This window comes from Sceloporus undulatus, chromosome 2 (genome assembly GCF_019175285.1).
Source record: "Sceloporus undulatus isolate JIND9_A2432 ecotype Alabama chromosome 2, SceUnd_v1.1, whole genome shotgun sequence".
Taxonomy (NCBI): domain Eukaryota; kingdom Metazoa; phylum Chordata; class Lepidosauria; order Squamata; family Phrynosomatidae; genus Sceloporus; species Sceloporus undulatus.
Window position 1 is genome coordinate 269,641,482 of NC_056523.1, and position 20,359 is coordinate 269,661,840.

Sequence of the window (20,359 nt, forward strand, 5' to 3'; positions counted from 1 at the left end):
TTTTTTAACTTCAGAAGCTCTTGAAATTCTTCTAAATTCCTTGGATCATGCTCCAGTTGCTATAGATCATGTCCCAGTTTTGTTTTTCATCGCAGAATCCATATTGTATAAACTCTGTTTTGATGCAGTAGAGAAACCATATCTATTCTCATGTGAAATCAAGTTTTCCAAGGTACGTTGTACTTTTGACAGTAAATGGCAATGCTCTGGTATCATAATATAAATATTGTTTCCTTACATGTGTACTTAAGTGAACTCTGAAGGTCAGTTTATAACAGGAATGTTTTAGCTCACTTCTGGAAGTTGAACCTTGTACTGCTTGATTCAGAATTTCCCAGTTATGGAGCTGTAGCAATGGAGAAATTTCCTTACAGAGGTCACTAGGCTACAACCTCCCCCTGTAAGTGTGAGTTAATAAAGCAAAAAGTGTACCTGTAACCACTGACACATTGTAGAAGTTTCCCAATATTAAACAGACCATATACTCCAGAATAGAAATCCACACCACAAGAAAGTTACCACTTAATGTTATTAATTATCAGTATAAAATGCTGGTTGTGTATTGGCCACCAAGACTACCATCTCAGCTATCCACAAGGTCTAGCCACAAAAGTTATTACAGTAATTGAAAATCAATGGCTCACAACAGCCTATCTTAATACCTTCAACAAAGGGAATGACCAGTCCTTTGCTCTTCAATAGAAGTGAGTTCTGAATCATATCGCTTGATTAGGGCTTGCCCAAGATGCTTTAGTACATTATGTGCAATACAAGGTGTACATTACACGTACAGAAATTGACTGGTAACTAAACTGGCCCTTGAATCATTCTGGGAAGAGGATACTGCTTGTGAGAATGCTGGTGAAGGGATAAGATCCATTCCTTCACTTGTGGACAAGAAGCAAGTTTATGGAATATAGGATGGGACAGTGAGGAGTTGAAGGATGGAAGTGGGGAGGCTGCCACCTTTAACCCAATCATTTGCTATCTCATTCTACCTAATGATAAGGTCAGTCCTGCAGTTCTTAGTATTAGGCTAATTAATCTGTTTTGGAGTGAGTCTTTCTTTAAGTCCTTAAGGTTTTTAATCCACTGAAATGCAGTTACTGTAATTGTACTGGACAGTTCCTGTTCCCCTTTGCTAGCTGTTCCTTTTTATACTATTTTAAGCAAAGCCAGTACTGTATAGAACTCAAACCACTTGGGAAGTAGTCCTATGGCAGAATAATCTATGAATGCTAATCAATAAATTCACAAAAGTTCAGGAAGCTGTTCTGTGACTAGAAATATACACTTAGATCTTATGACACTTCCTTCATAATCTCATATGTTTAAGGCATTTATGCTGGTCTATAACAGCAATAAAGATCTTTGCTTTGGCTTCATAATCTGCTTCCCTATGGACTTTGTTCTTTAGAATCATGTTTGTTTCCCGATACTAAATTGCATCAGCAGATGTACGTTTTTTTGTGTTGTATGTGTTTGCAACACTGTGATTTGCTTGTCACATGAAAGTACACAACAACAACAGCATACAAAATAAATACTAAAACAATGATACTTCCGGTTTTTTAACAAAACACTGTTTGTTTTTTAGAACAACAGTTGTGTTAGTGGTTTTATGACACTGGTGATTATTTACATCTCTGTAAATAGCAGTAAATGTGACTTCATTAGCTTCGTTGTAGAATCACCTAACAGTTTACTTGATGTACTAACTGCAGAAAGACTGATGCTGCTTCTGGACTCACACTCAGTTATGGGAGCTGAAGTGTATATTGTCCAGCTTTATTACAGAAAACAATTTGCACCAAAATGTTCAAATAAAACCAGTGCAGTTTTCTATTTCAAGCTATCATCTTTATAGCTACTTCCATCCTGAATTTTTATCTCCCAGGATTCGTTGGTTTTGAGAATAAAGAAATATTTTGTAAAATATGTTTCTGCTTTCAAGTGATACTTTAATGAGATGCCCTAAAATACAGTACATACAAAAGTAATGGTGTTTTTTCCTCCAGTACATATGATTAGCTAATAACGTTAGTGATCATTTTGTGAAATGTGCTTTTCACTATTTAAATTATGTGATCTCTTTATATTCTCATATGGATTATCATTAACCAAGATGTATTATGTTACGTCACATAATCTTAAAGTAGCAGCAAGAGATTTATTCATTCAAGAGAGAGGATGAAATTGAAGCCATGTAAATGAGAGCGTCCAGATGAGAGCATTTACTTCTGAAAGCTGAATAAGACTTGTAGGATAATTGAAGAATTGGCTAGTACATCATTATATAATGGTTTAGCCCTGAACTTCAGTCATCAACCTCTTTGTCACCATTCATAAGTCTCTTTCAGATGACACATTTTTATCTTAACTGCATTAATTCCCCTACTGAAACTTTTTTGAGACTGTAGAGCCATGGAATTAGTTCACTAATACTTCCAGGAATGTTTTTGGATAAAAGTGTTTATCTCATTCTAGCCAATGATCTGGAACCCCCATATTGTTAAAGGTCTGCTATCCTTTTCCCCAACTTGGGGAAGTGAATGTCCATGCATACACAAAGAATAGCACACTGGGTCATTACAAAAAATAAGAGGCCTGTGCATTTATCTCCATCTAGTCTTTTTTCTCTATCTTTTGGTGCCTTTGTACATATTATTTCAACACACACAACGAAGAACAGGACTGTAAAGTACTATGTTGATACCTATATGTATAGACAGCTGTACTTGTTCAGGTATAGATAATATCCTAAGTTTTTCTTTCTTTTCTTTAAAAAAATCCTTACGATAATAAATATTAATGTATTTATACTACTGGAGCACTGTCAAGGCTTTCATCATAGAGGTGGATATTTCCAATTTTTGCATGTTTAAGGTAGGTCTCCTGTGAAAATTTAAATCTATAGATACTTCTCAGTCCTTCATTCCTCCAGAAAATGCATCCTGTGCATAGAAATTGTATAGGTTATAATAATTAAGAGTACATATTTTTTTTCATGTCAGACAGAAAAATTAGCTCTGTATTAATGAATGTGAAGCAAGAACAATCTTAACAGGGCTGTGAGATGAAAGGAGAGAATTTTCACCCAGATGTTAGTAGCCTGCAAAACAAATTACTTGCCTGTCTGCCAACAGAATGGTAAATTAATTATAATAACGAAAGAAAAAAAATGAAATACACTTGTCCCTCCACATTTGCTGGGGTTAGGGGCACAGGACCCCTGTGAATGCGGAAAAATCACAAATAACAAAAACACAATGTTTTTATCTGATATATCACCTCTCTAGGAATTTCTAGGTCTCCCAGTGCAACTCTGTGGTCAACATCTGCTAGACATTGACCATAGAATTGTGCTGGAGGAGCTACAAATACCTAGTGGTTAATTTTATCTAGGAATCTTTAGGTCCTTCTGTGTGGCTTTTGGTTAAACCATAGACTTGTGCCAGAAGACCTAGATGTTCCTAGAGAGAACATATTAATAAAATCAGTGAATAATTAAAGCTGCAAAAGTCAAAGCCACAAGTGTGGAGGGACAAGCTAACTGTATCTTCAAGCAAAATATTTCCTAGTTTTCTGCCGGCAATCCTGTCATATAATGGGCAGGTGTTCCTTTTGTCTGTCTTGTAAAGATGTCATTTAAAAAAAAAATTCAGGTACTTTTGCTCAGGCCATATTTTAATCTCCTGTGTATTGTATTGGATCTTTTAGTATACTCAGACCAGTTGCCAAGAAAAATAATAGAGTTAGTTGCTCCCAGGCATTTTGATATCACAGGTCCTAATATACTTTCCAAGTATTCTGTTATCTTATTACATTACTCAGTTCTCTTCAATGATTATTGTATAGAGATTATTAACTTTCTTGAACTTTATTGTATTCACCCTCTCCCCGATCCTATTCATGTGATTTAACTGATATGTAATGAACAAAATAAGTTGTGATTTTGTTTTGGGCCATCATAGGCCTTATTAAGTTAATTAAGACCTCTGAAATGATTTGTTGTCTGTTTTTCACACTGAGACACTGCACTATTCCATAATTAATTTGACTGCTTTCCCCCTGGTAATCATTTTTAGAGAGGAAGACCTCAAGTAAGCATTAAGAGAACTGACCTTCTGGTCCAATGTGAGGGAGAGACAAATACGAGACTTGACATAAGCAAAATCCCATTGATTCCGAAAGGTGAAAATGTTTTGTGAATAGCACCAAGAAATGAATGAAAATTGCTTGATTCCAATTAATATCTTTGTGATCTTTTGACAGATTGGATTTTTGGTGCTTTTAAGGCTTCTACTACTACATTTCTTTGGTTGGCAGAGTTTTTCTGCAGAACACAAATCAAGGCTTCATACTGGTTTAAAAGGTAAACCATTCTTTCTGTTTATCTGTCTCTCAATATTTGTGATGCTCTTGGAAATATAAAGTATTTACATTCTCATTTTACTATACTGACTCCAATAATGTGATCCCAAAAATTATATCAGAAGAGAGAGATTACATTAGATTGTATTCATTGTACTCCCATATTTATTCCAGGTTCAAGGTGAACTAACAGATGTGGGCTTTTGCCTTCTGCTAATTTCATATCATCCTTGAACTAATTTCAAAAACCCTGTGAAGGTAGACTATTCAGGGTAACACTGCCACTGTTCATTATATTTATTTATGTCTAGCCAGCATGGTGTAGTGGTTTGAGTATTGGACTAGGACCCTGAAGAGCAGGTTTCAAATTCCTGCTGGGCCATGGAAACCAACTGGGTGACCTTAGTGAACTCTCACAGTCTCAGAGGATGGCATTGGCAAGCCCCATCTGAAGAAACTTTCCAAGAAAACCTTAGGTTGCCATAAGTCAGAAATGGACTGAAGGCACAGAACAACAAGCCAGAAAAAAAAACCTAGACCATTATAAACCAGGATAGTTTACTTCTCTTGGCATGTGCCATTGCTTTTCAGTGTCTCTTTAGCCTGAAAACATGACCCCCCCCCTTAAACAGAATTCCTTATTTCTCACAACAAAACAGATTTTGAAACTACAGCCCTCCCTCTGAATTTGTGGGGGATCTGTTCTGGACCTCTCGTGAATTCAGAAATCTGCGTGTATTTAAGCCCCATAGGTTTCAATGGCTGCACATTTCTCTGTGCACCTGTGTGCATGCACCATTAACTTTAACTGAGGTCACCCCTCTGCAAATAATCAAAACCTCAGATCTCAAGTCCACGAAAACGGAGGTGCAACTGTAGGCAATTATTATTCAGTATCTGAAAAATGAGCAATTGTGTTAATAAATATGGTCATTTTGACCACTTTGGTATCTAGAAAGCCTGTCTTTATTTAAAATTTTGTTAGAAGGTAGATAACATTTAATAGGCTGATGCCACACTGCAGAATTAATGCAATTTGACACCGCTTTAACTGTCATGGCTCCATCCTATGGAATCCTGGAATTTGTAGTTTGTTGTGGCACTGGAACTCTCTGACAGAGAAGGATAAATATCTCACAAAACTACAGATCCCACAATTGCATATTATTAAGCCATGGCAGTTAAGGCGGTGTTAAAGTGCATTAATTCTGCAGGGTAGATGTAGCCAATAGACACACCTTGTGTGCATTAGGTTAAATCTACTTCTAAAACAGGGGGACTGTGCCTTTTATTAACATAATAGCACATGAAGTTGTCATAAGTCCACTGATGACTTAAAGGCAGGCACACACATGTGCAGACACACCCACTCATACTCCCCCCCACACACATACCCACACACCAGAACTGAGGAATCTGTGCTTTGCTTACAGTGCATATGTCTTAACTTTGCCTGCTACGGATTTCTGGGAATTGTAAATGTCAAAAGTAACTGGTAAGTTTAGCTATGCTTCCTCTGTTTCTTCCATGTGCTGAAGTATCTTAACCAAAGTGCAGGAACAAATACTGTCAGGAAAAAAATCCCATTATAAAGTCTAGCTCTCTTTCAGTGCCATGATAGACATTAATTATTGTTAATAGACTTTAGATTGTAAATCAGATTAGTGAGTTCAAAATACATGGTTTGATCCACAGAACCAGTTCCAAATTCTCAATGGAGTTTGATTAATATGAATTGCTCTGAAAGCTTTGTGTCATGCTGGCATGACCTCGCATATGTTTCAAGTAGGAAGAGGTTACTTCAGCAAATGGAATAATCTTGTATTGCAAAATCCTCTTGAAGATTTTCTCCAAGCATCATTCTGATATACAGTATGACTCTTCAGGGTCTTGAAAGCCTCACGTGGGTTGCTTTGTGCATTCAGTGTGACTGCAGAAGAAGCTAAGTGTGCTTGAGAAAAACAAGTTCAGTTGTCACTCACTGGCAATGCTAGTATTTCCAATAAATTAATCTAGGGCCAAATGTTTTCCTAGCACAAGTCAGGCTTTTCAGCATACATGTAAAATATGCAATGACTCAGCAAGCTGTTGCTGTGTTGGTAAGACTGCAGAAGTAGATTGCAGGCTTGCTAGTGTTACTGGTTGTCATGGCCACAAATTCATACAGGGAATGAGGAAATCAGACAATTAATGTTAATATTATATTTGTATCCTTTCCATTTCACAAGGCTCGTCTGTATCAGCCTGAAACAGAAAACATATAAAGAAAACTTGTAAAAAGAGACCTCCCTGATTCCCAGGGAATGCTGTAATAATACAGCATGTATAAATAAGCATATTGAAAAACTGATACACAAAATGATCAAAAATAACGTGATCCTTAAAAGCTTTCCCCCAAAGCCATTCATTGATTTTAGTTGAGAGACTATATTGTGAAGAGCTATTTCAGATTTAGGTTGTCTTTGTCAAATGACTACACTTCTGGTGTTGGTTACAGATTCTTATTAAAAGTTAAATGGTTTCATTTTGTAAGGTTTCATACATTCTAGTGTTTTACTAGAATGAAACATGATTAAAATGAAAATTTATATTTGATTTATATCACAAATAATCAGATGTGTGTCAAGTCTTCTAATATTATTAGACACTGTAGGACAGAAAATATTTTCATGTTTAAAATGTACATGTTTCTTGTATGGAAACAGATGGGTTATTGAGAATTAAACCAAATTAAATGCAAAGGTACATAGAAACCTAATTTTCTATAAAGATGATCTCTGGTTCACTGTTAGCTAACCTAGTTGTAGCTGTGAACAGACTTTATGTATTGTAAAGTAGCACATTAATTGGACTTAATCAAGACTGCTGCAATCACAAAAAACGTTTCTATATATAGAGTAGATGAGAAAATTGTTTGGCTTGCACTATGTATTGACCAAATTCACCTTACTTGAATTTGTATGCAGGCTGGAATACCTTAACAGGTTTCCCCCCCTCTTTTCTAAAATTTCTGATATTGTTCTTTAATAAAGAAAAAAATAAATACACTGGAAAAACATGACACATGAAAGGGCACAAATGAGGGGAAATACACAAAATTTATTAATTTTTCTGTAGACTTTTTAAAAATTGAAAACATCCACAAATGGGACAGAACACACTTGTGCCTGGAAAAAAAAAAGACTTTTATTGAATGTACAGCCAGATTTGTCTATCTGTCGGTATGGTTAGGTAAGCATTTCTCTTAGAATCTTGTCTGCCATATTTTGACACACCACAAGAGGTCACACAATATTTATATATCTGCTCATGAAAATTGCTTTGCTAAAGCTTCTTTAGTAAAGGCAGACATCACAAATTTAGTAAAAGACCACCAGGCCAAAATGTAAAACAATAAGACAGATTTCTTTTTGTGTGTGTATATCTGTGTGCCATAGCACTTGTAGCTTGTGAAACCTGCTATCAACATTACCCAAATATCCTTTTCATGGTACATTTCATATTGAAGGCGGGAGAAACTATCTGTGAAAATGTGGTAATTTCTGATTCATCATTAGCAGCTCATGCAAATTTGGAAGAAAAACAGGAGCAAAAATTTCATGACGCAGTAAGTAACATGTAACTGAATGATATGTGATGCAGCTAATGGATTGCCATGATTAAATAAGCATAATTAATCATGCTGTAAAAATGATTCAAGACAAATTAACTGGACAGATTAGCAATAGTGCAGGAAAAGATCTAATATGTATCAGTCAGAGTTTGTGTTCAGAAATGAGCATTGTTAGGCCATGACAATTCCAGTGAACTGCAGGACTTTATCAACCTGGTTGATCATCTGTAATGATATAGTAGCCCAATGCATGTGCTGTAGCTAGTAGCATGGTAGGTAGATTGTTTAAATGGGATATACTAATCAGAATTCTGTGATGATGATCCCATTAAAGAACATACATATATATATATATATATATATATATATATATATAATTTGTTGTAGCTTGAATTTTATGAAGACACACAAAGGTTTAATATCTGTGGTGAAACCTTTTCTTCAACTTTGAAAGTTTAATAAATGTTCTTGTTTGCATCTGTATTTTAGAAAAACGTACATTTTCATGAAAAGTATGAAACATGAAATTGATTTAAAACCTTTTTTCTTTCCCAACTTCTTATAGTTAAAGCTTGATTATATGGGTTAAGGTGACTGCAGTGCCTTCAAATGTGGGGTATACAAGTCCTGTCAATCTTGCCAAGCCAGGTTCCCCAAACTCCACTCATTTGTTACCCTATCTTTTATTGTATCACAAGCAATCAATATCCCTCTTATTAGTCAAGATGGCAAAATTAGTAAACTTCAGTATATTAGGTGCTAGAGGGGAAAAAAGATAGTTATATGTTTCCAAGAGGAATTGGCTGGATTAGATGGAGATAAATGATTTTGCTCAAGATCTCAAACTGAGTGCAAGCAGAAGTGGCAATTTGAGTTGCATATATTAATATGCTCCTTTAGCCTGTAATTGTTGACCTTTGGTCTTCGAGATGTTTTGTTCTACAATTCTCAGCCACTGCTAGCATGGCGTATGACAGAGGATGAGAGCTGAAATACAAAACATGGGGAAGGGTTGCAGAGGTTGAAAACCATTGCCTTAAGGCCATATAAGCTGCAGTTTCTGTTTAGAAATTGCAAGTAAGAAGACTGAGAGACAAGTGACTTGTCAGATATGAAGATGAAACTTGAGCAGAGGTAAAATCTGAATTTCAAGCACTAAACCAGGACAACCATTACTGCTTCATACAATTATCCACCTGACCAGCAATGTTTCTTCAACTGGTTTGCTGGCAGAAACCTCCTCATTGCTGCTTTGACTATTTTGATGATGTTGCTGATGAGAACAGAGTCTGCTAACCAGTAAGCAGCTTCATGCTTCCTTGATGCTGAGTGTAGTTGCTTTTCTGCATGAGAACTGGTAAGGGCCTCCAAATTGCCCTATAGTGATAATGGGTGTTTTTGCTCATCTTGCTCTTCACTGAGGTATTTCAGCTACTCAAATCAGCAAGTTGATGCTGTAGAAAAATAGCTGGGTGGTTTAACTGTTCTTGACCCATAGTAGAACACCTGCATTTTTAGGTGAACACTGGCGGGATACAGATGGGCAAAAAGGGGTGTGTTCATGACGTCATGAAGGTATAGCCTTCAGACGGCCCTTACCTGAATGCCGCCATGAACACGCCGCCCGCACGCCCCAAGCGGGAAGAAGCGGCATTAAAAAGGTGCTGCTTTTTTCCGCTTCTTTTCTATATAGTGCGCAGCTGCGCATCTCCGTCTGTAAGCTGCTGCACCGGTACGCCAGAATTGCTACGCTGCTAATTTAAGTTGCCCATTTAAAAGCTCCGTGTCTGCTGCGTTGCATAATGAGTCGGGGTCCTGGAACATGCGCATTTTGCAGTCAGGCTTTAATTGCAGCGTCAGATGCCATGCAGGTGTGGAAGCTGCAGCACAGCTGCAGCGCATTTTAAGACTCGTAACCCCAACCCTAACCCTAACCCTAGAGCTGCATGTACGCATGCGCTGCTAGAGTCGTGGAAAGTTTGGAATTTAAAGTGAACCCCTACACACATTCCTGTGCCATTTTCACCTAACAATAAAAAACGCTAAAACTTTAAATATTTACATATGTACAAAGGAGGTGATGGGGGATGGCAGGGGGACAGTGGTGGCAGCGGCGACAGCTGTGGCTCTGCATTGCAGATTCAGCAAGAGCGCAGGGACCAAAGGAGAGGTGGCATCCATGATGCTGGTGACACTGGCAATGTGCAAGCGGACAAGGATGCCAACACCAGCTGATCACCAGCTGTGCAGGAGACCACCTTTGTTCTTGGCCGGGGCGGGGAAAAAGTTTAAAGGGGCTTGGGTGCTTTAAATGTGCACATATGCTTTCTGCCGCCGGTGCTGAGCGCCACAGCTGCGCAGCTGCGCATCCGCCAGCCGGCAAAAGAAAAAAAAAGTCCCGTTTTTGGCCGCCGTGAGGAAGCTGCCTCTCTCTTTGCGGCGTCCTCCGAGGCGGCGGTATGGAAACTGCGGGTCAGAAACGGCCCTAGGTGAGGCGTCTTCACTGCCCCCCATGTGGAAGCCCCAACACCTGAGCCACGCCCCCGGGGTGAGTGGTCTGGAGGCTCCGTATTCAGCAGAATACACCTCCAAGACGTCTTCCCCTGCCCGTCTGTATCCCGCCACTAGTTTGTTGCAATTTATTGGTTCCTGGGGTGTCAGGGACCAACATCCCTGGTTATTGTGGTGTTTCGTCTCTCTATCTAGCTGTCTTTCCTTCTGCCTCTCTGAACATGAGGATCTGGGACTGGTACTATCTGAGGTAGCATGTGACATAGATAGCCACAAATGCATCTGTACAAGTTTTAGTTTAACTGTTCTTTCTCTGTTTTAGAGAAAGGACTGGCACAGCAACACTCCATTCAGAATGTTGCTTGTTCCATTTTATCCTTCTTCTGAATGGTATGAGGAAAACTCACACAAGCTAGCCAGTAGGTAGACTGATACTAAAAATGTATTTCCACAAATCTCTTTAACCACAATTTACAATTTAGTATTGTTGGGGGGCAGAGAGTTTGGACATGGCAATGGGCTGCTCTCCTAGACCTCCATGCCTCATTGAAGTGTATCCTTTCCATTTTCTACACATGGACTGCATACACATGCATACAAACAAACATTAGAGTGATGAAATAGAGGAAATAGTGGGAATGGTGAAGTAGCTAGACTGGCCAATGATCCAATGTAAGACAGTTTGATGAAAATGCATAAACACAGGCTTTAGAGAAGCCTCTGTCATATATTCCACCACCTTGAGAGGCTATTGATGACTACATGAGATAGGGCTTTCTTTGTAGCAGCACTGTGAAATTCCCTTTCAATGAAAACCAGTCTGACTTGGCTGAGATGTATCCTTGCTTGAGATTCCATCAGGCAGTTAAGAGTCTTATTCCATTTGGCTTTTGATTTTTAAAATGGTTTTTAATCTATATTTAAATAATGTTTTGAAATACATGTAATGTTCATCATTTTGGGGATGCTAGTGGGCAGAAAAAGTGATTAATAAATACTTTCAGCTAAAAATAGAGGCCAGCCTTTTATAGGTTCTGACTTTAGTAACAACAGAAAGCAAAGAATGAATGTTAATGGGATGGTTTATGCTCTGCAATCCCCTGTTCCTCAGCCTCTTAAATTGTCTCTTGGTCCCAGTGTGATTGATGCAGCTTAAGAACTGTAGCAACTTTCCTGCATCATTCACAATGAGCTGGAACGGAAAGCTCATGGGATAGGATATGGACTGGAATTGATTTTTGTTTTAAATCACTCAAGGTTCCTGTTAGAGATCTTTCACTCATTCTGGTTTGCTAGAGGGTGCTATAGAGATATATTCCTCAATTTAGAAAACCTTGAGGAATAATTTATTGCACAGCTCAATTAAATATATTATGAAGACTAAGCTCCATTAATAGTAATTGAATCACTACCCTGATATTTTTAGCTCTTTTCTGTAATGTTTCTGGAATCTTTTTCTGCTCTGTTACTTTTTATGGAGAGCGTCATAGCAATGCTAAAAATGGCAGTTGTTGAAATAAAGAAAATAAAAATAGGCACATAGGCGAGACTGCAATGTGCAGCTGAAATGTGTAGGTGGCTATCATTTATAATTTATTTGCTGCATTGCTATGAGGACTGACTACATGCAAAAACTTCAGAGATAGCTGGCTTTGAGAAGACTTTTTGTGCTAGGTATTTGTACTCTGTAAAGTCCTCTAATACAGTATATACGTATCAACCTTCTGAATTTCTGTGCTTCTCTGAAACAGTTGGTTTTATATGATACCTTTTGATAAGGAGCAGATGTTTTGTTTTTCTTCCTTGATGTGAGAAACCTTGAATCAATTCAAAAATATTTGTTTTTAATGTGATGTTCCCCACCAGCAATTCAGAAGCATCTTGCTGTCTACTAGACATCACTGTCATCCAACAGATTTTTCCAGAAGACATCACAGCCCTGTTCAAACATTGCCTCATCACAAACTATTTCCAGTGGGACAATGGATTCTACGAACAGAGAGATGGGGTAGCAATGGGAAGCCTTCTAAGCCCAGTGATAGCAAACTTTTACATGGAACACTTTGAACAGCAAGCCCTAGAAACAGCGCCGAAAAAGCCCACAATTTGGTTCCGATATGTGGATGACACTTTCATCATCTGGAGCAATGGAGAAGAAGACCTGGCTGTATTCCTGAACCATCTGAACAACATCCACCCCAACATCCAATTCACTATGGGAAAAGAAAAGGAAGGAACACTGTCATTTTTGGATGTCCTAGTCATCCGCAAACCGAACCAAAGTTTGGGTCACACAGTATACCGAAAACCCACACATACAGACAGATACTTGCACAAGAACTCCAACCATCACCCAGGACAAAAAAGAAGCACATCAAAACACTGGTAGACCAGACAAAACGCATCTGTGAACCCCACTTCTTGGAAGATGAACTGAAGCATCTGGACCGGGCTCTACAGGCCAATGGTTATTCCAGCTCAGACCTCAGAAGGGCTGCCAGGCCCAGGAAAACCCAGAGAAGTGAAGACAAGCAGCCACCCAAAGGGAAGGTATTTTTACCATACGTTAAAGGAATCACAGACAGAATAGGCAAAGTGGTGAGGAAGCACAACCTTCAAATGGTTTACAAACCGACGAAGAAAATCCAGCAAATGTTTCGCTCAGCCAAGGACCAGAGAGACCCTCTCACAGCCACAGAAGTTTACCGCTTACCATGCAGCTGCGGACAAGTCTAGATAGGGACCACCAAACGCAGTGTACAAACAAGAATCAAGGAACATGAGAGACACTGCAGACTGGGCCAGCCAGAAAAATCAGCAGTAGCAGAACATGCCACAAACTATCCTGGGCATAAAATACTGTTTGAAAACACTAAAATTCTGGACCATGCCAATCACAACCATGTCAGGATGCACAGGGAAGCCATTGAAATCCACAAACACCTGGACAATTTCAACCGGAAAGAAGAAACCCTTAAAGTGAACACAATTTGGCTACCAGTCCTGAGGAACAGCAAAATAAGGACTTAGCAAATGCAAATGGGAAACCACTCAGAGTCAAGGGCTTTCCCGGCAGATAATGATCACCAATTAGCAGAAACTAATTGTCTTTTGCATTAGCCTCCCAGCCTGAGGCCTGCCATCAGCACAGAACAATACACATGCAAATCACTCTTGCATTCCTAAGCCCACACAGTATATATATACCCACTTTTCCCAGGCAAGCATTCTCTGAAGATGCCAGCCACAGATGCTGGTGAAATGTCAGGAAGAAACTCTTCTAGAACAGGGCCACACAGCCCAAAAAACCTACAAAAAACTATGGATGCCAGCCATGAAATCTTTCGACTTCACAAAGGGGCTCTTCTTTTTGTGTTTGCACAAAAAAAAGCAAACTTTTCTTAAGAGTTAATGAACCAAATTAAGAATTCTAGTTTCATTTTCAAAGATGGCCTTTACTTATGTAAGATTGTATTGATGAAGGTAGGAAGGAGTCTCTGTCTCATTTTGTAATCCCAAGTGCTTCTGGAAGAGTCACATGGAAATAATAAAATAAACATAAAACCAGTGTGGCAATATCTAGCCAACATATCAGAGCTGTAGCCAGGTGGCATGGTGGTACGAGTGTTGGACTATAGCTCTGGAGACCATGCTTCAATTCCCTGCTTGGCCGTGAAACCCACTACATGACTTTGGGCAAGTCATATGCTCTCAGCCTCAGGGGAAGGGAATGGCAAACCTCCTCTGAACAATAAATGCCAAGAAAATCCCATGATAGGTTTGCCATAAGGTTGCCAAAAGTCAGAAATGACTTGAAGGCACACAATAATAAATTAACAAGACTTCATTGCCTCCGTGTCGACTTTGATTAATGTTGACTCTATGAATGAGAGACCTCCAAGTTGTCTTATCCTGTCCTGAATGGGGTCACGCTCCCCTTGAAGGACTCGGTACGCAGCTTGGGAGTGCTCCTGGACTCGTCGCTCCAGCTGTCATCTCAGGTGGATGCAGCGGTCAGGAGTGCTTGTTATCAGCTTCGGCTGATACGCCAGCTGTGCCCCTACCTGGACCGGAGGGACCTTGAAACTGTAGTACATGCTCTGGTAACCTCTCGATTGGATTTCTGCAATGCGCTCTACATGGGGCAACCTTTGTACCAAACCCGGAAGCTACAGTTAGTGCAAAATATGGCAGCGAGACTGGTCGCTGGTGGTTCCAGGTCAGACCACATAACACCTATTTTGAAAGATCTTCATTGGCTGCCTATTTGCTTCCGGGCTCAATACAAGGTGTTGGTTATCACCTATAAAGCCCTAAATGGCTTGGGCCCAGGGTACTTGAAGGACCGCCTCTCCCCATATAATCCGCCCCACACACTCAGGTCGGCAGGGAAGAATCTGCTGGAGGTCCCAATTGCACATTATGTGAGGACCTCGCCTTCTCTATCTCGGCCCCAAGAATATGGAATAATCTCCTGGACGAGCTCTGCTCCACCACATCTTTAGATACTTTTAAGAAGAACCTTAAGACCTTCTTCTTCTCTAAAGCCTTCCCCCCATGAGATGTCATTTTATGTTTCACCCCCTATGTTGACGACCTTGTAATGTTTATGGATTCCCCCACTCAGCTGGCCCTGTGTTGTTATTGTGACTGTTTTTAAATGTTGTTTTAAATGTTTTTATCTTGGTGTATTTTTTATCTAAATTCTGTATGCCGCTTTGATCAAAGTTGGAAAAGTGGGATAAAAATAAACTATTATTATTATTATTATTATTATTATTATTATTATTATTATTATTATTGTCAGTAGCTCTGCTCAGGTCTTACAGATTCAGGGAGCTGGCTTCTGTGACTGAGTGTATCCAACCTGAATACAATCTTCCTCTTTTCCTACTGCCTTGCCTGCGTCTCTTGCCAATTGTAAACCATTCTGTTTCTCTGTATTCTGTCCTAACAGTAGTCCTTTGTCTTAAGCACAGGAAAATCAAATATTATGGCACACTTATTTCTTTACAAACAATCCTTAAATTTTCATGCTCTATACAATCAAAGGCTTTTCTATAATCTGTAAAAGACAGACTTATTTTCTTTTGAAATTATTTGATGTGTTTCATTATCCAATGATCTTTACAATTTGATCTACAATGTATTGTATTTTATTGCTGTTAGCCGCCCCGATTGACCTCAAGGGGCGGGATATAAATAAAATTTATTATTATTATTATTATTATTATTATTATTATCATCTCTAGTGCCTCTTTTGTTCCTGAAACAAGCTTAGACACCTTACATTTTTTGCTCCATATATAATAAAAGTCTTGTTGCAGAATTTTGAGCATCACTTTGCTTGCATGGGAAATTAATGCAATGGCTCTGTGATTACTACAATCCCTTGTGTTCCCTTTTTTGGGGACTGGAATCTATATTAAGTGTTTACAGTCTGTGGGCTGTTGTTTTGTTTTCCATATTTGTTGACGGATTCTAGCTTGACGTGACCTTATTGGTATGCCATCTGTTCCTGGTAATTTATTTCTCATAAGCACTCTGAGTGCAACTTCCACGTCACTTTCTAAAATTGGAGGTTTGCCCTCATATGGTTCTTCCTTGAATGAAACTTTCATCCTTTCATTTCTTTTATATAATTTTTCACTGTATTGTTTCCATTATCTTTTTATTTCTTCTTGGTCATATAAAATATTCCCCTGCTGGTCATAGAGCAGCCCCACTCTTGATTTAAATTTTCTTTTGATTTCTCAGATCTTGTGAAGAAGGTCTCTTGTTCTTCCATTTTTGTTGTCACCTTCTGTTTTACTGCATTAATTTTTATTTTAGTTTTCCTTGTTCCTGTGTGCATGTCGTTGAACAGTTGCATTCAGGGTTCTGACTTTATTTCTGCCATCTTTTACTTTTTCTTCTCATCTGTCCTTAACTGCTCATTTGTCATCCATTGAGGCTTCTCTTTGTTTTTGATCACAGATAGTGTCTTTTTCCAAGTCTCACTGACAATCCACATTACTGCACTACACTCTTAAAGTGCTGCTATTCCACTTTTACTGCTCTGGCTGCCTCCTGTTGCATTTTGAGGCTTATAGTTTAATGAGGTCTAAGAGTTCTCTGGTTCAGTATTCCAAATGCCCCTCCTTAAACAGCTAATTCCAGAGTGCAACAGGAGGCAGCCAGAGCAGTAAAAGTAGAATAATAACACTATAAGAGTGCAGTGCGGTAATCTAGAATGTCTTTGCCTTCAGTCCAGAATTCTGTCTGCCGGTCAATAAAACTTAATAGTGTAAATTTATTTTTCACATTTTCTTTCAATTCTATGAGGCTGTTCTTTAGGTTGTATTTCACTGTAACGGTTGGTTTAGTATTCTTCTTTTGCTTTATTATATATTTTTTTTAAAAAATATAACATTTTAATTAAAAATTTCTAATATAATTTAAACAGGAAAAAAGAACAGCTTCTTTTTTGTGGTGTTGCAATCAGGAAGGGGAGCAGCCATGACACCACTTCCTGCCAGCTACATCTGGTCACTGTACGGCAGCATCATCATCATGGCGGCCCCCTTGTGGATGGGAGGCCGCCATGATTCCAGCGTCCGTACAGACTAGGGTTCTGAAGGGTGTGGTTGCTGTGCAGTCCAGAACCCTACAATCGGCACTGCCATACTGCTTCCTGCCCATGTATACCAGGCCATAGTTTCTAAGTTGAGGGAAGTAACAGTCCTACTGTATTTTGCACTGATCAAGCCTCATCTGGAGCACTGTGTTTAGTTTTGGGTGCTTCATTTTAAGGAAGATAAAGACAAGTTGGAACAGATTCACAGAAGGGTATCAAGAATGTACGAAGGTATGGGGAACAAAACAGGAGGAAAGAGCTAGGGATGTTCAGCTTGGTGAAGAGAAGACTGAAGGGTGACATGATTTCACTCGTAAAAGGTCTCAAAGGCTGTCACAAAGAAGAAGGGAAAGGCCTGTTCTCTGCAGCTCCAGAGGGAAGGGCTAGAGAGTAGATTATAGGAGAGTACATTTTTATAGAACATTAGAAGGAACTTTTTGACAGTAGGAGTGGTTTGGTAATGAAACCAATTGCCTACAGAGATGATGAGGTCTCCCCTTGACATGTTTAAAAAGAGTCTGGAGAGCTACTGGCTTGGGATGCTTAAGCTGGAGATCCTGCATTGAGCAGGGGATGGGACTCAATGGCCAAGGAGGCCTTCTTCCAACTCTATGATTCTTTCTGCCCTCTCCTCCCAGTGAGGTTTCATACAAAAAGCAGTTGGATAGGACCCCATCAGGCAATGTAGGACCCTGCATCATTTAGCAACCCACTCTCTAGTTCCATTCAACTCATTTGGGTGATGCACTTGACTGGCTTCTAAGATGTCATTTGAGAGGCTAAATTGTCAGAAATAGCCATGATGATAGAACTCGACCTCAGTCTTATGTCTTTCTAAATCAAAACATAGACATATTTAATTCTTATTTTAAAAAGAAAGGTAGAATAAGGGTTAAGAAAGAAGAACTGGAGCAGGGCAGCATACAGACACCACATAAAAGGAAGAAATGTACTAGAAAACATGGTTGATGTGTGACTGTAAGAAATGAGGAGCAGGAGGAGTTTGAAAATGAAGCCACATATCGTGTATGAGAGAGAGTACAAACAGTAACACTGTCTGACAGTATGGGAGAACACTTACAAAAGTGAAGTACTTGCAGCTGGAGTACTGTAAATTGTTGTTTATTATAGAGCTAAGGAAACCTACTTGTGGTAGCGAGAGATCACATGAATGGTGTTGGGCTGCATTATGTAAAAAGAGAATTTAAATGTTGAAACATCAGAACATTATCAGGCACAGTTAGCATCTCTATGTCACAGTTTGGGTTTGCTCAGCACCAAGAACTGCAAACAGATCCACAGCACAGTCCGGTGTATGGTTAGATAATCTTTACTAGTCCTGTCCATTTGATCTGCATTTGTGAGAAGGAAGTCTCATTGAGTTTAGTCCCAGGTAAGCCAGCTACATAAGATTCCACTGTGAACCATGGTGTAACTTGCAAATTGGATAGCATCGTTAGATGTAAAGGTTCCTTACAGTCTGTTCTAAAAGTTTCAAAACTGTAAAAAAAATTTATTCTTATCCAAAACGCTTCTCAAAAGAAAGTTCAGTAATGAAATCTGTGCTAAATATTATGTTACCCAACTTCTGAAACTGATGCTACCACACTTTCAAAAGTTGCACTTCCTTCACTTCTGAAAGTGCCAGCTACTTCATATCAAGTTGTAATGGTTCACAATTTCAGAGACTGGGATATACCGCTAATTGTTGTTTGTGGTGTGATTAGGTACTGTGAATGTGCCCATGCTCAGAATTTGCTTGTGGAGCTTATGGGTGGTCCAAATTTCCTTGTTTTGTGGGGGATACAAACCCACAACCTTTATCTGGCGTTAAACTTTATTTTCTTTTAGAGAATCAAAGAACAAAATGCATTTACTTCAAATAGAAACCATGGTACAAAAGAGTCCATCAGTGTGCCCATGTTTTGAGTTAGCATGGCAGGGGTTCCCTCTGTAGTCCAGATTTTCTTGTTTGTTGGGGCAGGATATAGTTCAAACCACAATATTTTCATTTTAAAGCTAATGGTTCCGTCCTCCAAGTTTGGAGAATATCCCTCCTTTTTGAGACATTTGAGGAATAAAAAGGGGGGGGGGGTGCTGAGAGAAAAAGCATGATACAGATGCATGGATTAATGTATAGATACATTAGTGAGTTCTGTAATAATAAAGCAAGCAGACAACAGGAACATAACACAGACTCACTGTACAAAGCATACCAATATTTTTCAACTAATTCTAGCTGGATCTCTAAGGAAACCATACACACTTATAAAGGAGAAGTAGTTTCTTTTGCCCTTTAAGCCTGCCTCTTAAAATAGACAGATACTACATAGAACAAGGCACTCTTCTTAAATATGCTCTCCCACAAGGTGTTGGTTTGCTGCTCCAAGTTTTTCCCTTAGAAAACACGTCAGGATCATAAGCTATTCATATCTGAAGAAGGACAAAACAATTGTTACCTCATAATCACCCCTATGCATAGACTCCTTGGGTGAAAGCAAGAAGTAGAGTAGAGACTTCAGGTTTTCAGAAGAGAGCAGAAATGAAAGTCAGAACTGTAGGATAACTGAATCACAACAGTAAATGAAAGGACAGGCTAAAAAGAAAAAAAGCCCATAGCATCCACCATTCTGTTGGGAAGATAAAATGAAAAACCTATCACTGTCATAACTAGATTGAGCAGATAAATGTATAAACCTGCTTCTATTGTCTGATTGAAACACTTGCATCTTGGCTTTGGTTCATGTTATTTCTGAAATATACAAGGGGAGAGAAATATACAAGAAGAAGCAAGAATGAAACATCTAATGTTGGAGCTACTTGCCTAAATCCAACTTAACATTTAAAGTAGAATTCTTTGTGTCTCCTCTTGTCCTTTGCTGCCCTTTCTAGCACTGAACACCTGCTCCAGAGAGTTTCCAGTCCTCTGGAGGACATTTTTAAGGGTTTGGGGTCTGTGAGGGACTGCAGAAGGGAGGATATACTGTATTGCTTCCCTCCTGCACATGCCCATGAAGTTGCCTCCAGAGGTGTAATGACAGTGTTGGACACTGCCTGGATTTTCTATGCGTTCAGTTGTTATATAACCCAAGCAAGTGCTTGAAGTGCACTGTCTTTAGTTTAAGAAGCAAATTATGGTTAGAAAGCTATGCTTCTAGATCCTTGAAGCATTGCAAAGGCTAATGTGACACAGTTTTCAAATTTCCAGAGGCAACTGAGTCTAATATCTTGCATGTTTCTGCCTC

General features: G+C 39.0%; 1 protein-coding gene across 1 annotated transcript in view; it reads left to right on the top strand.

Annotated features, from left to right (window-relative positions):
• TMEM232 (transmembrane protein 232) overlaps positions 1–20,359 on the top strand; it is a 186,271-nt gene that overhangs the window by 23,785 nt on the left and 142,127 nt on the right. The window contains 3 exon segments of the mRNA XM_042451062.1: positions 15–172; positions 4,276–4,375; positions 7,812–7,981. Of these exon segments, the coding sequence (XP_042306996.1) occupies positions 15–172; positions 4,276–4,375; positions 7,812–7,981 (428 nt within the window).